Below are 18690 nucleotides of genomic sequence, written 5' to 3'. Positions count from 1 at the left end.
TGAAATCAGGACTTTCTGACTCCAGGCTCAGCACTCTATCAGCCTCTGGTACAAGGGAGCAAGGAATGAATGTGATGTAGAAGCAAGTATCAAAAATAGGATTTAAAAACTGCTTGTTTGAAATAAATCTTATCATTTCATTTTTTTCAAAAGGTTAATAGTACTTGATGATGTAATTTGAAGATGTAGGAAACTAAATTATATGGTTAAATATTCTAAATTTTTTATAGTCTTGATATAATTTGTTTAGTTCCTATCTATGCCCACCCATGGATATTTATTTAATTTAGATATTTATGGACTGCTAAAAAAAAGTAACAATGTTAATTTGCAATTCCTTAAATAATTTCATTCACTAATAAGTATTAAAAAAATGTGAGAGAAATTTGTTTTGGGAACTTGCCACTAGTTTCCCGATGGCCATAAGTAAAGACTCTCCCTCCTGAAAAGGGGAACTATAGTGAAGCTGTTTTGACCTGGGCTCTGTATCAGCAATGCCATATTCACAATGCCTATGGAGATTACAAATATGCTGATATAATTATCCATCACAAAATACATCATGCTTGCCATATGGGGGAATAAGCTGGAAAATTTATTAAGATACCAAAAGACTGAGTCCCAAAACCAGAAAGTGAAAGCCATCAGAGTAGTTATGACATTGGCACAGGTAGATAAAGTAGAAAGCACCCACATTTTCAAGCCTTTAAAACCTCAGGCAAAGGTCCTCCTCTCCCCACTCACAGCAACCACCCAGCGTCTGGGAAGCGTGCTCCCAGCAGCTCCGGCCCCTGGCAGTCCTCAGTAGGAGTCCTTAGCAGAAATTCTGGCTAACTCAAAAAGGGCTTTGCGCTGCTGCTGCTGCTGCCTCTGCTGCTGCTGCCGCCGTTGCCACCACCGCCAGCCACCGCAGGAACTCCAGCTTGGCTTCCGCTTCCTCTTCCTCCGCCCCTTCCTGCTATGTCAGCAAGTCCAATGGGGCATGGAAGATCTTTAAATCCCATAACCCTTTCAGGCTCTTTTAAGTTCTGGCTCCATTTCCTGAACTGGCTGAAGCTTAACAGTTGGCTGCATCCCCCAGGTCTTTAGTCTTCTGCCTTCCATAACTGGCCTTACTTTGTTTTTGTCTTGACCCCAAGAACTACCTTGCCTGTTTTGCCAAGGGATAGCAGCCATTTTTAAAGTCAAAAAATTTATTCACTAGGGAAGAATAAAAAAATTTGTGTTTGTTTAACAAGTGAAAACATACTCGAAGTGCTTAAGAAAACAATCAGCCCAATGCTACATTGTATGATTCACAAGTCTACAACATCTGCTTGATTTTTGTAGTCGCCCAGACCCTCTTACTTGACCTACTCTATAGCTTCAGCATTACCTTAGTGCTTGGGACAGTCCTAGTCATAAAATGATGAATCCTTTTCCCAGCACCTTTCTTTGTTGCATTGGCTGTACTTGATATTTTCCATCTATAAAAACAAACAACCTGTATCACAGTCCTAAATTGTTAAGAATAACTGCCCATCCTAGGATGGACCTATTATTCTGCCCACTCATTTATGTGTGCTGACCATCTGCTTTCTTTTTCTTTCCCTATCCTTTCAAAATCAGAAAAACACTGTTGGGCTGAGGGTCTAATTTATACAAGACAAGATAGTCACTTCTCTAATACCACAATAATTGTACCTACCAAAAGGTCACAAAGACATTTCAGGTTCTTAAGTATATTTACTGTAACATAGTTTACTGAAGTCCATTAATATGTACAATGATACAGTGAATTTCTTCTACTGGGTGCTTTTTTCTTGATCAGATTCATTGTTGACTCTCCCTCCATCTATCATATTTTTCTTTTAATTGATGATGAATTGAGTAATAATTTTTTTATATTCTCTGTACCATTGTTTAAAAGAAATAAAATATGATTTTAGATGTTTAATGGGCAGGTGGAGATTGGAGACTGAAGGTGGAAGGAGAGGTTAGAGTTGGATAAGTTGATCTGAGAATTGTTTGCATAGAGATGATAATTGAAATCATGAGAGCTGATGAGACCAGGTGAAATACCACGGAGGGGAGAAACAAAAGAAGAGGGCTCAGGACAGAGCCTTGGGGACCCCTGTAGTTATCAGGTGTGACAGATCTAGACCCCTGGATGGCATCCAGGTGGGAAGAGCAACATGATTGTTTATAGCACTTGGATCAGTTGGGAGTCATCTGCTCTGACACTGTGTCGCACAGTGCCATGAACATTATACTTACTCAGTAAGTATTTCCTGAATTATTTTAACTAGCGAGATAATAACCTTGGTCTGTCATGACATTCTTAGTAGACCTAGGTCAGGTCCTCATGATTGCTACTTTCTTTTCTACATTATTTATAAACAGTTTAATAATATTTTATAATTTTTCCATGGATCAGTTTTAAACTTTCTAATATGTAATTTCTAGAATAATTTTTCTTCCTTCTTTGAAAATAAGAATATGTTCTCCATGGTTTCACAAATATTACCATCAGTAGCCCACATCAGCTTGTATATTCATTTTCCTACAATTTCATTTGCTTAGGGCTAAGAACACATTTCCTTTCAAGCAATTAATAAGGAACGAAACTCTCTACTTGCTTATCTTGTGCTCCATTTTCTCTATGATTTTTCTGCCCTATGCAGTTTTGAAGGTAATTCTGTTCTAAATGAAGTAAAATTGGAGTTGAATACTTCTGACTTTGTCAGTCTGTTAATATATCATATTCCCTCAGCATTATACTATCTCTTCTTTCTTCTTGTTTGCAATATAATTTATAGACCTTTTTGGTTGCTTTTGGCATGTTCTATAAACCAGAGCTTTTCCTAGGCATTAGCCTTCTTAGGCCTTCCACCCTCCCCCCCCCCCCATAAATCTGTTAATCTTATATTTATTCTTGGTTATTTGTCTGCCAAGAGAGGGCATCATGGGAGGGCATCATCAGTTTCTTGAAATTATTGGTCTCTTTTATCAGAGTTCTCTAGTCTTTCAGAGTTCTTTACCTTTAATTTATTGTGGTCATTGTGTAAATTGTTTTGATTTTGCTCATTTCACTATGTTTCAATTCACTTAGATCTTCCCAATTCATCATTTTCATCATTTCTTATAATGCAATATTTCAATACATCCATATACCACCATTTGTTCAGAGATTCCCAGACAGACATTCACTTTGTATCCATTTCTTTGCTACAACAAACATTTCTTCTACTATCAGTATTTTTTTACATATGATTTCTTTCCCTCTGCTTTGACTTCTTTGGACTATATGCATCCACCTACCTTTCTAGTTTTATTTCATATCACTTCTTTTCCTTCATTCTCTGTTCCAAACTTGCCTGCTTAGGTGTCCCTAGTACACAATTTCTTCGTATTTGTAATACACTCCTCATGTATTGCACAGAATGCCTCATTTTCTTCAAAGCACAATTTGAATACCTTTTTAGATTCTATCAGTTACTGATAGAATCTTTCTTCAAATTACTTTGTCTCAACATCTGCCCAAATATACAAACTCAGGTAGGCCAAAATGATCCTGGGAATGCCTGTATGGACCAGTCTCCTGTCTGTATAATAATGCTCAGGATAATGTGCCAGTAGAAGCTTCATGACTAGACCAGCAACGTTATTTATTAGTAGGAGTTACACAATGAACCTTCTGTTAAAAGCTAGATCATTTAGAAGCATGTATGTTGTATTCTCCCAGTAAAGTCAAGAGCTCTTCCATTTTTGTATTTTTATTCCTAACATTTTACAGTCAGCCAGTTAATAATTTATTAAGCAGGTACAATGTGCTGAGCACTAAGGACACAAAGAAATGCAAAAGACAGAAGGAAGACTGCACATGGAAAGTTGGGGGATGGGGGTGGGGCAGGGCAGGAAGGCAGGTGTGGAAGGGTACCTGGTGCAGGGAGACGATGAAGACCAGCAGCGGGTGGCAGATGTTGAGATGGGCCCCATTCTTAAACTGAGTGCCTGGGAGGAAGTGTTCTGTGTCCACCCCGTACCCCCTCTCACCCTTTCCATTAAGGAGGAAGTGCAGTACCTTGCACATGGTCAATGCCATGGTGGTGGTGACTTGTCTAGCCTGGCCCATGGTGCCTCTTGTTGCTCCCTCAGGGTGCCTTGTTCCTGTGGGTAGGCTAGTTTGCCTGCTCTGTGAATCATGGTTGGTTGGTAGTTGATGGGGAGGGCTGGCTGCCCCTTCTCCATAGGATTTGCCTCCCTACATGATGGCCATGAGGGCTAGACTGGAAGGACTGGTGGTCTATGGGATGCTGCCACTGTTTATCTGTCTATTGGTGGCAATTGGTCAACAGTTGGTGGTGATGAGGAAGGTGGATCCTTTATCCATAATAATTTCTCCCTTCAATGATAGCTGTAGGGATTGGGATGGAAGGTCTGGTGGTTTAGGAGACACGGTTATTCCCAAACTCTTATACTTGTGAGAGAATGGATTTTCATACATCTGTAAAGTATGTAAATCAGTGTGAAATTCTGCTACATAGATATTTCGTGAGTACCCTTCCTTTTAGAAGCAGACAATAAACTGCTGACCATATCTGCATGATATTTTGCATTTAAAAAGTATCACTTGAATTGATAAAGAATTATTGTATAATATACATTTATATACATAAAAATGAGTAATGCTGAACTGATGTTTTATTAAAGTTGTATACTTTTATAAAATGCCAACAAGATTATTGAGGGTTAAATTTGGTTCTCTGAGTGAATGAATTGGATCATTTTTACTTTCCTATTATTTCATATACTATTATTTTTTCAGTCTTTGAACTTTCTAGTTCATTATAAGCCTTCTGGGAATATCCAGTGAGATGTTCCCTATTAGATGGTTCTTAAGTCAAACTTCAGGGGTTCTTACAACTCCTGTCAACCTCAGCTTTGCTTTCTCTGGGGACTGTTCACATCTTCTATCCTCCTGTAGCAGGCTGCAAACCCTTGTGTTTCCTGTTGCCTGCCAGCTTAATGCAAATCTAAGAGCAGCAGAAGACTAACAGTGCAGAAAGGAAAATGTACCTAGGGAACAAAGTCAGCCATTGGATCCTGTGGGGTTAGGGCTTCAGGTGGTAGCTCCAACATGTCAATCTGGATTAGAAATGGAGAGAGCTGTTTGCCTGATGCAACACTAATTTCCTGCTACAGGAGAGACTCAGTTTGTAAAGGGCTTTTAGCATTTCCCAACAGAAAGGAAGGTAAATGAAAGATTTAACAAGAATAAACTAAGCTATTAATATAGCATGCCCAGCAGATCTAATGCTAATTAGAAAAAGTAATGCCACAAGGAAGAATAGATTGCATACATCCTCCAGACAGTTTATAGTAGAAGTGAAAACTATTTCATGCAAATATTTTAAATGTAGAAGTACCCATTGATGCTATTTTTGAACAGATAGCAATAGAATAGGTTTTAAATTAACATCTATATAATTTTCAAATTAGGTTAGAGATACAAAATTTTTGTAACAGCTCACTGAATATTAATGTAAAAACCCTCTGGTATTTAAACTTATTCTTCTCTAGTACTTAAATTCTGAATATACACAATGTAAAAAATACTAAAATAATTCACTTGGTTTAAGAACAGACAGCTTTTTAAAGTCTTGTGTTTGGCTTGAAACATTTGTTCTTATTGAGAATGTTCTGTTTTTTATTCAAACTCACATTTGCTAGCACATCCTAATAAAACATTTATGATAAAGCTCACCACATGTATCTATGGGCATAATTGTTTCAATGTTTGATAGTCTCTTGTACACAAGTTTTTATTATATTTTTGTCATAAAAGACCCAAGTTGTTTTTCCATTAGACACATTTAAGCAACTTGAAAATTATCTCTGGACAAGAAATACTGTATTTCATTCAAAATTTAAAAAAAAATTAGTTCCTAAAACAAGGCAAAGAGAATGGTAAAGGAAGGAGGGGGGTCAAAGGAGGGTCAGTGTCTAAAATCATTAGATTCAATTCAGCAAGTATTTATTAACTACCTATTATGTTTCGGGTACTAAGGATAAAAAAATGAAAACGAACGCAGCCCTGCCTTCAAGGAGCTTGCAGTAAATTAGATGTGTAAACAAATAACTATGTTAAACTATGATAAATATGTAAAAGACATTCCAATGGTGATAAGAGATTAGAGAAAGGAGGAGGGATGACTTCTAGCTGGAATGGGGATTTGAAGGAGACAAGAAGACTTTATAAAAATAAGCTGCTTCAGCTGGTTGCTTTTATAATAATCAGGTTAAAGATTTAATAAAGGAGGCCTGAGCCAAAGTGATGGAAGTTGGTATAGAAATGAGCGGTCAAATGCAAGGGATAGAAATAACAGTAAAAATGGATTTAATTTTGTTTTGTTTTTCTTTTTTTGCTTTTTGGTGGGGGGAAGGCAGGACAGTTGGAGTTAAATGACTTGTCCAAGGTCACATAGCAAGTAAGTGTTAACGTCTAAGGTCATATTTGAACTCAGGTCCTCCTGACTCCAGGATCAGTGCTCTGTTCACTGTGCCACCTAACTGCCCCTTTTTTTTTGTTTTTCTTGAAACCAGTTTTCAAATATTCCAAGGGTTGTCAGGTGGAAGGAGGGGTTCAGATTATCTTTGTGGCCCCATTAGGCTGAGTTTAGATCTTTGGGCAGAAGTTGTAGGGAGGCAGATTTCAGTCCAATAAAAAGAAGATGTTTCCAACTATTACAGCTACCCAGAACTGGACCTGTGCGTGTTCTTCTTTTCACTGGTTATTTTCAAGTATGGGTTGGATGATCATTTGTCAGGATGCTTTAGAGAGAATTTCTACCTTGAGTAAGAGGTTGACAGATATGAATATTAAGGTCCCTTTAGTCTTTTTTTAATTTAAATTCATACTGATTCAGAAGGAGAAATATGTACATTCCTCACTCTCCATTGCCACTTCTATATTCTCCCTCTATCATTATCACTTGGCATCTTCTCTTCCTTTAAGAATCATGCTATCCATACTATATTTTCCCATCTGGGTCCTGATGACAGTTATCTGTTGTCTCCTAGGTCATTCTCTGTGACTTACAATCATCCTTTCCATCCCATTCCTTTGTTTGACATACACTAGGGACTTCAGAATACAATTTGATGTTGAGAGTTGGCATGGTTTTGTGCATAGAGCATTCTTGGAGTTAGGAAGAACTGAATTCAATTAGATATTTACTAGCTGTGTGACCTCATCTGTAAAATGTGGGGTAAGATTGCCATTCAGTGAAAAGCACTAAGGATTTGGTGTCAGAAGACCTGGATCTAATTTATGACACTCCTGCTTACTACCTGTGTGACCTTGGGCAATCACTTAGTCTTTTTTTGGATTCCAGTTTCTTCAACCTTCAAATGAGGGAGTTGGGACTCAATGGCTTCTGAGGTTCCTTCAAACTCTTAAGTTTATGTTGGAATGATTCCTTCAGACACCCACTTTTCCATTTCAACAACCTTCTCATTTCCCATTATCTACAGCTCTAGTTCCACCTTAGCCATGTACAGAGAGAGTTAAATCATTTATCTTATTATCACTATTAAGTATTCTACTCCATGACTAAGAACTTTAAAATTTCTCCATCTGGAATAACCTCCTATATCCTATTATTCTGACCCTCCCAATTCCTTATTCCTCTTAAATTTATTCTTCTTAGAGACTTCTCTACCCTCCCAAACCCTCACTCCTGCTCTGGCTTAATTTTCCTTCTTTTCAATATTGACCTTATAGTTAACCAGTTCAGTTACACATTACTCTATATTCCCAAATTGCTTGCTGCTTTGTCCTTTCCTAATCTGCCCAGATGCTAGTGGTCTTTCCCCTTACTTCTCTAATTACACTGATGTGTGTTTGTGTAATTTGTAGCTTTTTTATCTACCTATATGTCATTTACCCCAATTGAATGTAATCTCCTTGAGAACAAGAACCGTTTCATTTTTATCTTTGTATCTCTGGTGGTTGGCACACAGTAGGGGATTAACAAATGTTTATTGATTATTCCTTCTTCTGCTTAAGAAACTCCAGTGGCTTCCTTTTCCTCTATTATCACATACAAACTCCTTTATTGGGCCTTTAAATCCCTTCAGAGCCTGCCTTCAGCCTTTTCTCTTCAACATTATTATACATAACTTCCCTTCACACAATATTCCAGCCAAACTGCCCATCTGGATGGTCTTCAAACAGGATTCCATCTCCCATCTTTAAACCTTTGCACTGGCTATCCCCTATGCTTGGAATGCACTCTACACTCTTGCCTCTTAGGAGCACTGTTTTTATTCATGACTCAATTCAAACTCCCTCTTCTTTCTGAAGCCTTTAGTGTCTTCCTTTCCAAATCACCTTGTATTCATTTTATACATATTTGTATAGATATATGTATGTGTTGTTGCCTCTGCTAAGCAGAGTATAAAATCCTCGAGGGTAGAGATGGTTTCATTTCTGTCCTTGAATCTTCCATACCTGGCACACGGTATATGCTTAATAAATATTTGTTTGGTATATTCTAGTACAGATTGGATGACCATCTGTCAGGATGTGTTTAGAAGAGATTTCTGAATTATATGGGAGGTTGGACTAAATGACTACAATCTCAATATTTAGAATATTCAGATTTTCAGAGAAATACCTGAATGATTTATTAGTACCTCTGTAGTACCTCATTTTATTTACACATATATACATTTACATATTATATCTACATATACACACATGTATATGTACATATATATATACACACATGCATATAACACATACAAGTTTTTTTTAAAGCCTATTCTGTGCCAAGAAATTTACTAAGCATTGGGGATGCAAAGACAGTAACAGTCTGTGTTCTGAAGGAATTTACATTCTGTCAGGGAAGATAACATATACATAAAGAAGCATATATAAAATAAGTACAAGGTAGTTTTGGGGTGTGTGTGAGGAGGAAAACTATCAGCTGGAAGGAATCAAGAAAGACCTTGTGTGTATATGTGAGCAAGGCACTATTTGATCAGGTGGGAATTTGAAAGCCACTAAAGGCATCATAGTGTTTCTTTGTACATTGGTAGGATTACATTCAGTTTTCTGTAACAAATCAAATGTGTTTTATTCTGTTTTTCCTTCATATCCGAAATTCTCCTGTCCCCAATTCCAGATTATTTCAGTGAATGCCTCTACTATAGGTCTTAACTCTTGAGTAGTAAAAAATTGGGGGCATTTTTTGAGTAATGGCTTTTCTAAATAAGGTAGAGCACAAGGTAATTGCTTGACAGTTGAATATAGTATTGAATATTTTTATAATCTCTGAATTCAATAGCTGTTATATTTGATGATTTTTAAAAATTTAAAACAACGTATTTAAAATAATGAAATCACATATGATTGTCCCACCCTCTCTTTTTTAACTCGTAAATTCAACTGTTAATAATCTCTGTACAGAGTATCTACTTAGCAAGTGTAAGCTCCTTGAAGTCAGGAACTGTCTTTTGTCCCTTTTTTTTTATCCTCAGTGAGTAACATAGTATCTCTCTCATAGTAGGTATTTAATAAATATTTATTGACTGACTAACTCATTTACATTAAATTTTAAATTCTGGGTCAACTTTTCTCCTATCAGCTTTTCTGTTTTCCATTTTCTTCCCATTTATATTAAGCAGGTTAGGGAATGCATAGTTTTTAATAGATTACTTATGTCATAATTAGGAAATTAAATCTGATATTCACCACACCACCCAAATAATGTGCTTTAAGTGAAATATACGTGTTTTTATTTGCTGTTGGTTTTGATTATCCACACTGCAGTGTTGTCATTACAGATACACATGCATATCTATATATCACTGGCTGTCTGTGATTCCAAATTTAAATGCTTTGCAGTTAAAATTGTACTGAAACTATAAACTGTATGCTTTTCTTTTACCCAGTGTTGGAAATATCCTGAACTAAAGTGTGTGTGTGTGTGTGTGTGTGTGTGTGTGCGCGCGTGCGTGTGTATGAGAGATAGTAGAAAGAGGCCTGGCTCAACAGTGTGCCATAATGGACAGAGTAATGATTGAGTCACTTGGTTCATATCTCACTTATAAAACCTTGGGTTCTTCATTAAATCTGCTTGGGCCCAAGTTTTCTTGTCTATAAAATGAGAGGGTTGGACTAGATGACTTTGTGGGGTCTCTTCCAGTGCTAGATCTTTTCTTGATCCTAAACATTAGAACCGTAGGAAGTTAAAAAACAGCAAAGATCATTTAGCCCAAATTTCTGATTTTATAGAGGGGAAATAGTCTTTGAGAGGTTGTCAGATGGCTCTGCAGTATTGAGGCTGGGACTAGGACTCAGGTGTCATGAATCCCAGGCCAGTAACAACAAGCAAATATGTACAGACAAGCAATATACAGGATGAATAGTAATCAGAGAGGGAAGACGCTAGAATTAAGAGGATTGGGAAAGGCTTTCTATAGGAAATGGGATTTTAGTTGGTACTTAAAGGAAGCTTGGGAAGGTGGTAGATGGAAATGAAGAGGGAGAGCATTCCAGGATCTGGCTGTTACAGCCAGAGAAAATGCCCAGTGCCCAGGATGGAGTATCTTTTTTGTCAAATAGCCAGAATACCAGTGTCATTGGATCAAAGAGTACATGGTGAGAAACAAGGTGTGAGAAAACTAGAAAGGTGGGATGTGGCTAGGTTCTGGAAGATCTTGAATGCCAAACAGGATTTTATATTTGAGCTTGGTGGCACTGGTGAGCTACTGGAGTTTATTGAGTAGTGGGGTCACATGGTTGGGCCTTTGCTTTAGGAAAATCATTTTGGTGACTGAATGGAGGGTGATTTGGGGTCGTGGGAGACTGGGGTCAGGCTGCCCCACCAGCAGGCAATGGTCTAGACATAATGAAGGTCTGCATCAGAATGGTGGCAGTATCAGAGGAGAAAAGAGGGGGTATATTTGAGAGATGTTGCAAAATGTATTATTGATAACTACTGTTCTGTTTTCCTCTGTGATCTACCTTGTGCTATAGTTATTTATGTGCTTTGTTTTTTTTGGTCCAAACACTACCATTTCTCCGCCTCCCCAAAATTGTGTAAATTACTTCTATAAATAAGAACTGTGGCTTTGTTGTTGTTAAATTTCCTAGCACAGAACCTTCAACATAGTTAAGTCCAGGATAATTTCTCTGTTGTATTGAATTAGCTCTCCATAGCAGTTTTTATTGAACAATTAAGCATTGATCCTTCTTTGAGAATATCGGCAGGGAACATTCAGGTGTGACCTTTCTATAGTATAGTGGACTAGTGGTTTGAGGATTGACAGGTTGGCCTGCCATTTTCTAGTCATGTGACCTTGGATAAGTCACTTAACATCTCTGAATCTCAGCTTTTCCATGTTATACCTATCTTGTAAGTGGTAGACTGAAAAGATGGAGTTTGTCTGATTCCTAATCCAGTGCTCTTTCTACCCTTAAACTCTTAAACAATAGAATATTCACTATGGTTGTATCTAACAATGTCTTAAGTGGAAACACGTGGAAATCATGCTCCTCATTCAATGATTGACGTTTAACTTCTATAAAAACTATAAAGAGTTTATTTTTGTTTTAAAAAATACTTTTGAGTAAATATCTTTAAGATCCAAATAAAATACTTAGAATCATTGATAGTGCAGCTAGGTGGCTCAGTGGATAGAGCACAGGGTCTGGAGTCAGGAAGACTTGAGTTCAAATTATTAGTGAATGAAATTATTTAAGGAGTTGCAATTAACATTGTTGCTTTTTTTTTTTTAGCAGTTCATAAATAAATAAAGTATCCATGGATGAGCATAAGTACGAATCAAACAAATTATATCAAGACTATAAAAAATTTGTGTGACTTCAGACAAGTCACTTAACCACTGTTTGTCTCAGTTTCCTCATTTTAACAAGAGTTAAGCCATTGATATTCAAAGATGTTTTTCTGAAGAATTTTGTTTTTGCCCAAGGTTGCTGTGGATATCTGTCTCATCAGGGCAGTATAGCTTGTTAGCAATTTAAATAAACAATTACATTTTTCTTTGTGCTTCATATTAATAGTGATGGTAAAAAATGGATAGCTCATGATGTAGGAAGATTTCTGGACATTGGATTTTTTGTTCAACTTTGAACAAATCTTGTCAACTGAATGTTGTGTTGAATTTTAATTGGCAGTGTTTTATAAAGGAAAACAAGCTATTCATCAAAACTTTATTCATTAAATGACTTCTTTTTATTTTGTTTTTTTTTCCAGAATTTATTTATTTTTAATTTTCAACACTCATTTCTACAAGATTTTGAGTTACAAATTTTTTCTCCATCAAGCATACTGATTACTCCTTCCCTAGTTTGCCCTCTCATAGTTTGCCCTCATCCCTCCCCTTCCCCCCTTCCCCCTTACTTGTAGGACAAGATGAATTTCTATGCCCCATTTCCTGTATATCTTATTTCCTGGTTGCATGTAACAACAATTTTTTAACCTTTGTTTTTAAAACTTTGTGTTCCAGATTCTCTCCCTTCTTCCCTTCTCACCCACCCCCACTAGGAAGACAAGCCATGCAATATAGGTTATATGTGTATAGTTATGCAAAACATTTCTATAGTAGTCATGTTGTGAAAGACTAACTATATTTCCTTCTATCCTCTCCCATCCCCCATTTATTCTATTTTTTCCTTGGACCCTTTTCAAAAGCGTTTGCTTCTGACTATCCTTTCCCCCAGTCTGCCCTCCCTTCTATCAACCTCCCCTCTTATCCCCTTCCCCCTACTTTCCTGTAGGGTAAGATACCCAGTTGAGTGCATATGTTATTCCCTCCTTAAGAATGGCTTATTTTTATAAAGGTGATTTTTGTTACCTGCTTATTACTTGTGTTACCATAGACTTTTTGGGGAGGAGAGAATCTAGATTTGTGATTCTTCCATGTGCAAGTTATTATTTATATCAGTCTTATTGCAGATAAGCAGCTGTTTTCCAACTTACAGGCTTTAGCAGGGACTCTCACTCTGCGTTATGTATACCCATATGGGATATAAGAAACTTCTCAGGAAAATATGTGGATATTTGGTAATAACTACATTAACTATTGAAATATTCCAACAGTACTAGTGTTAATGAGGAAAAAAATTATAGATTCAAAGGAGAACAGTGAGGCTGTGAGGTTGGGAAGTAAAAGGGAGGAAAAATTATAGTCCATCTGGAAAACTTGAAAGATACAATTGAAGGAATAATTCCTACTAACCAAAACCAAATGAATGAGATTAGTATAAGAAATCCATTTTATATTCCATATTCATATTTCATATGAGAGATGGCAGCACAGTGAAAACTGAACTAACTGATCTCTACAATAATTAGTCCAAATTGATTTCTAATAAATGAAATTATAACATTTTTGATGTACCCTTAGAAAAACCATATCCTATTCCATATCCTGTTAATCTTTGTGAATCAGGAATTAAATCAGGCCTGTTCTTAATCAAACCCCAAGCAAGATACTGAACATGATACATGTAACAGCTTTATAACATGCTAAAAATGCTATGTGTCAAAGTTTTCTGTATAAAAATAATCTCTGCTATGCTTGATTAAACTCTGTATTTTAGTTCCTTTCATATTGAACAGAGGGTATGAAAGGGTTAACGGAAAGCCAAGGGGTACAGGTTTGGGAGCCTCTGTCTTAGACAGTTTCATGGGCACTAAAGGGCTCAGTTAACTAGTCACATATGTCAGAGATGGAACCTGCACCCAAGTCTTCTTGATGCCATGATTGGCTCTCTTTATTTACTTCTTCTCCACCATAGATGTATTTTCAATTTTAAGTGTCTGATTTTGAAGTTTTTCATATGATTTTTCAATAACAATGGTGCTTTGATTATTTAAATGACAATATTAATTACAGACTCATCACTTCATAATTTTATTTGGATATTCTATTTGGGTATTTGAGCTGTTCTTAAACAGTTTTCCTGGTAAAAATTTTGTACTATAGACTTGGGTTTAGTAATTATCTGCAACCAATTGTCTCTTTCCATAGGGAGAATATATATTCTTACATAGATATGTTATTGCTTTATTAAAGTGGGATATAAGGAGTTTGGGCATTAATTACTAATTGTTGAGGTTTAATTGTACCATTTACATCTCAAAGTGTTATAAGCAATAAAAATTATTATTCAAATCACATATTCCAAGATTTCAGGTTACATATTTTATCTTTTGGAAAACACAGTTACATAGAATAGTAGAACTAGAACTGGCAGATAACCTTATAGGAAATGTGACTCCATTATTGTACAGATGAGAAAACTGAGGTCTGGAGTAATTGTGACTTACCTGACATCACATAGTCAATATCGGAGCCTGGCATTAGAACCTAGGTCCTCTCATTCTAAAACTGTGTTTTTTCTGTTTTACCAGCCAGAAAGGCAGCAATGTTACTAAACCATTTACTTAGCAGTCATATCTTCATAATAATAGTTCATATTTTATTATGTAACAGGTTTGGGTTTGCAAAGCACCTTCTTTACAACAAACTGGTGAAATAGGATAAGGAAACTGAGGCTTAGTAGTTGAGGCTTACCCATCTATAGTCACACAGTTAGGAATTGAACTGGTACAAAGGATTTCCCAGAAGGATATGAATAAGATGGACATAGTCCTTTGTAAATTATCTTACTTGAGCAGTTTGTAGGCATTTCTGTTATTGTTATGTTTAATATTTGTTCTTCCTTTCATCTCAGTTTGTTTTCACCTCCCCCAATTTAATGATCCAGGTGTATGATGAGGACTTGGCAGTGGCTCTGAGGCCACATTTTGGCAAAGATTGATTCTATCTTAAAATAGTGCTAAAATAAAACTTTACTTGCAATTCAGGATAAGTTTTACTTTAAATTCATTCGAGTTTGCAAAATGTTAGTAAACATTGTTTTCTTTAATTAACAAAGAACCTGTATTTCCTTGGACATTATTCATAAAGAAATTTGGTGTAGTTAAATTAAGTAGTATTCTCAATATAACAGATATTGGGATTGTGATAAACTATGGAATTGGCAGTGAATATCTTGAAAAGACTAGCTCCTTTGAGCAGGTAAACCATTCTCAGTTTTCCAAACTGCTTACAGAACTTGTTCTGTATTTATTTGATAGTATAAAAGCAGTGTGCAGACATAGTGCTGAACACTTGTAATTCTTGCTCCTGGGGAGGTTGAAGCTGGCAGTTCTCTTGTGCTTGGGGGTTCTGAGCTACATTTGACTAAGACAGTTAGGTGTTCACATCCAGTTAATATGGTGAACCTTGGTGGGGGGGCCCCTAGGTTGCCTAAGGAGAAGTGAACCAGCCTTTGTCAGAAAGCCTTTGTGCTGATCAGAATGGGATCTGGGCCCATGATTAGTTCCCACAGTTCCAGCTTGGGTGAGATAAAGAGACCTAACCCTAAAAAAAACCAAACAAATAAATAAATAAAAAACAAAAGGAAAGCAAAGAAATAATCTTATAACAAATATCTCTAAATTTTCTTTGCCTTCCAAATGAAACTTTAGATGTGAAATTTCTTAGAAAACAGTAATTACTGGTTATTTGTGTCTTTTCATATGCAATCACGTTTAGGTGTAAAATTTCTAAGTATTCCCCACATTTACTTTATTTACCTCATGTTGAAAGACTAGTTGTTAATTTTATACTTTTTACATTTTCAGATAACTTGGATTTTTACTCCACTAACAGCTGAAATAGCAAGTCTTGATAGTGGAAATATAGATGAAATTTTAAGTAAGTACTTGGAAACTTAATTTTCTTTGTATAATTACTATTTCATAAAGAGTTGCCTGTGTGAAATTACTGTAAAACTCTAATTGGAATACTTGGGAAATCAGTATTCTGATTAATTTAATTTCATTACTAATTGAAGGGAAACCAGAAAATACTTTTGATTTCAGGGATTTCTAATTTTTCTAAAAATATATTGCTACTTCCTTACTCTATTGAACATATTAAACAACTATGTTTTTTTTGATAATTCAGCATCTGAATTAGCTCAGTTTGTATCATAATTCTTAGTATCAGTTTCAGGCTTATTAATTCAGTTCTCATTATGTATATCTAGTACAGTAGACATGGACATTATAGTATTTGGGACTGTGTACTTAATGATCTGAAACCATACTCCAAAGTTTGCTTTTTAAACAAAATCACCAATAATTTGATTAGTTGTCAGCTACCTTATCTATGAAAAGTTGTAAAGTCCATTTTTTGATGTCTTATTGGTTGAGTTACATTCCAGGCAGCTAGTGGTTTTTTTTTTTTTTTTAAGCAGTTGGGGTTAAGTAACTTGCTCAAGGTTACATGGCCAGGGGTTTCTGGGTGGGTGTTAAGTATCTGAGCCCAGATTCGATCCCCAGGTTGTTCTGACACTGGGGCCAGTGCTCTTACTCACTGTGCTACCTGCCTGCCCTGAGGTAGCTAGTGTTTTACAGTTATATTTGCAAATAATGTGATTGTAGCTACTGTAAAAGAGTTTTGGGATGGGTATAGAGATGGTTTTATGTTTTTGAAATAGTAATAGGAAAATTATTTTATAGATAGTAATTATAATTTTGAGATTAAAACAGGTGATTTATTGAAAAATTGTGCTATATTTAGAGTTTGCTTAAGTGTTTCTTTAGTAATTATAACTATTAAATAATGTATTAATATCCATTCGCTTAAGTAATATTGCAAAAGTTAAAGTGATATGGGTTAAAATAAACAACTTTTTATAACAAATGTTAAGGGACATGCATATTGTTTTTATTGTAATATATTTTGTCCAAGTCAAAGTCCTGCTCTGAAAGACCCCTCTTTAGTTAATTAGGGAGTCAAAAGAAGTGATTTAAATATAGTAGTTGATGAGGGAGGTATTATACCTGTATCCCTTTTGTCTAAAACACGAGATATTTTCCTAATTTGTATTGATGTTTGGAATTTAAGTGACTTTTTGCTACTTGATGGCAAGATAAAAGTTTTCTATTGAGTTTGACTTTTTCCTCATCCCTTCCTTTGGTGATATGCAAATGTCATAATTATTTTGTTACCAAGAGTTCTTGGTAAATGAACAGGGACCAAAGGAAATACAGCTAATCCTCAATTTTTGTGGGGTAATGTTCCTAGAAAATAGCACAAAAGTAAAAAATGTGAATGTTGATCCATTGAAGTGCACGAAATAAAATTGGCAACATGCAGAACATTTTTTCTCACTAGTAATTCCCTAGAATTCTGTGACCTTTTGTGCCAACATGTTTTAAAAAAAACATTGATTTCAGATAATATTAGTTTTTCATAATACATTAAATCTATACCATAAATACTGAATAGCAAATACTTAAATCAAAAACATTTTTTAACTTGAATCTTAACTTCTGATCGTATGAGGGCATTTTACTGTGAATAGGCATACTTTGGAGATATTGCTGGTTAGGTTCCAGACCACTGCAATAAAATGAATATCACAATAAAGTGAGTCACACAATTTTTTTGTTTTTCAGTGCATATAAAAGTTATGTTTATACTATAGTCTATTAAGTGTGCAATAGCATTATCTTAAAAAAAAAGCAATGTACATATCTTAATTAAAAAATGCTAACCATTATCTGGGCCTTTGGCAAGTCATAATCTTTGTGCAGGTGAAGGGTCTTGCCTTGATGTTGATGGCTGCTGGTCAGAGTGGTACTTGGTCAAGATTGGGGTCGCCATGGCAATTTTTTAATATAAAACAGCAAAGAAGTTTGCCACATTGATTGACTCTTCTTTTTCCTTGAATACTTAGAGGCCATTGTAGGTTTATTAATTAGCTTAATATCTGTTTTATTGTGTGTCAGGAAATAGTGAGGCCTGAAGAGAGGGAGAGAGACAGAGGAATAACCAGTCAGTGGAGCATTCAAAACATACACAATATTTATTGATTAAATTCATTGTCTTATATGGGTGTGGTTTGTGATACCCCAGTAGTAGTAACATCAAAGATCACTGATCATAGATCAACACAACAGACATAATAATAATGAAAAAGTTTGAAATACTGCGAAAATTACCAAAATGTGACAGAGACATGACATTATGTGAGCACATGCTGTTGGGAAAATGGTGCTGACAGACTTGCTCAGTGCAGGGTTGCCACAAATCTTCAGTTTGTTAAAAGATCACAGTATCTGTGAAGCATGATAAAGTGAAGTGCAATAAAATGAAGTAGCCCTGTACTATACTGCTATAAACCTCTCTACCTTGGCTACCCTCTGAAAACCAAGGATTTAGTTACTGCTGTTGGAAGGTGCCAAAGCTAGTGAGGTCTTGATATCATGTAAGAGCCCAAAAGACTTCCACTCTGCTGTGGGGGCGTAATTGCAACAACAAAACTTGAGTTTTAAAAACCCACAATGTAAATGTATGATAAATGCATGGGAAGCTCTTCACAACGATAGGATCAACAAGACCAGTGAAGCACATAGTAAGATACCAGCTGCTTCACAAACTTGCACGTATTATGCCTCGCATTTTTTTCTCTACTGTGCATAGCCGTGAATGTGCATGGTTGCCAATGTGAAAGTGAAAATGAGGTTACTAATAAAATCATGTGAATGCTTAAAGTCACAAAAGTTAAATGCACAAATGTTGAGGATTGGACTATATTTGCTGTATGGTATTCTT

General features: G+C 35.9%; 1 protein-coding gene across 1 annotated transcript in view; it reads left to right on the top strand.

The window, feature by feature from the left end:
• ERP44 (endoplasmic reticulum protein 44) overlaps nucleotides 1-18690 on the top strand; it is a 124560-nt gene that overhangs the window by 33011 nt on the left and 72859 nt on the right. The window contains exon 2 of the mRNA XM_069105853.1: nucleotides 15708-15780. Within this exon, the coding sequence (XP_068961954.1) occupies nucleotides 15708-15780 (73 nt within the window). The remainder of the gene's footprint in view (nucleotides 1-15707; nucleotides 15781-18690) is intronic.

The sequence above is a fragment of the Petaurus breviceps genome, unplaced genomic scaffold (assembly GCF_028583685.1).
Source record: "Petaurus breviceps papuanus isolate PSGF00001 unplaced genomic scaffold, PetGlider_PUasm1.0 138, whole genome shotgun sequence".
Lineage (NCBI taxonomy): Eukaryota > Metazoa > Chordata > Mammalia > Diprotodontia > Petauridae > Petaurus > Petaurus breviceps.
Note: the sequence above shows the minus strand (reverse complement) of the source record. Positions and strands in the feature narration are given on the sequence as shown.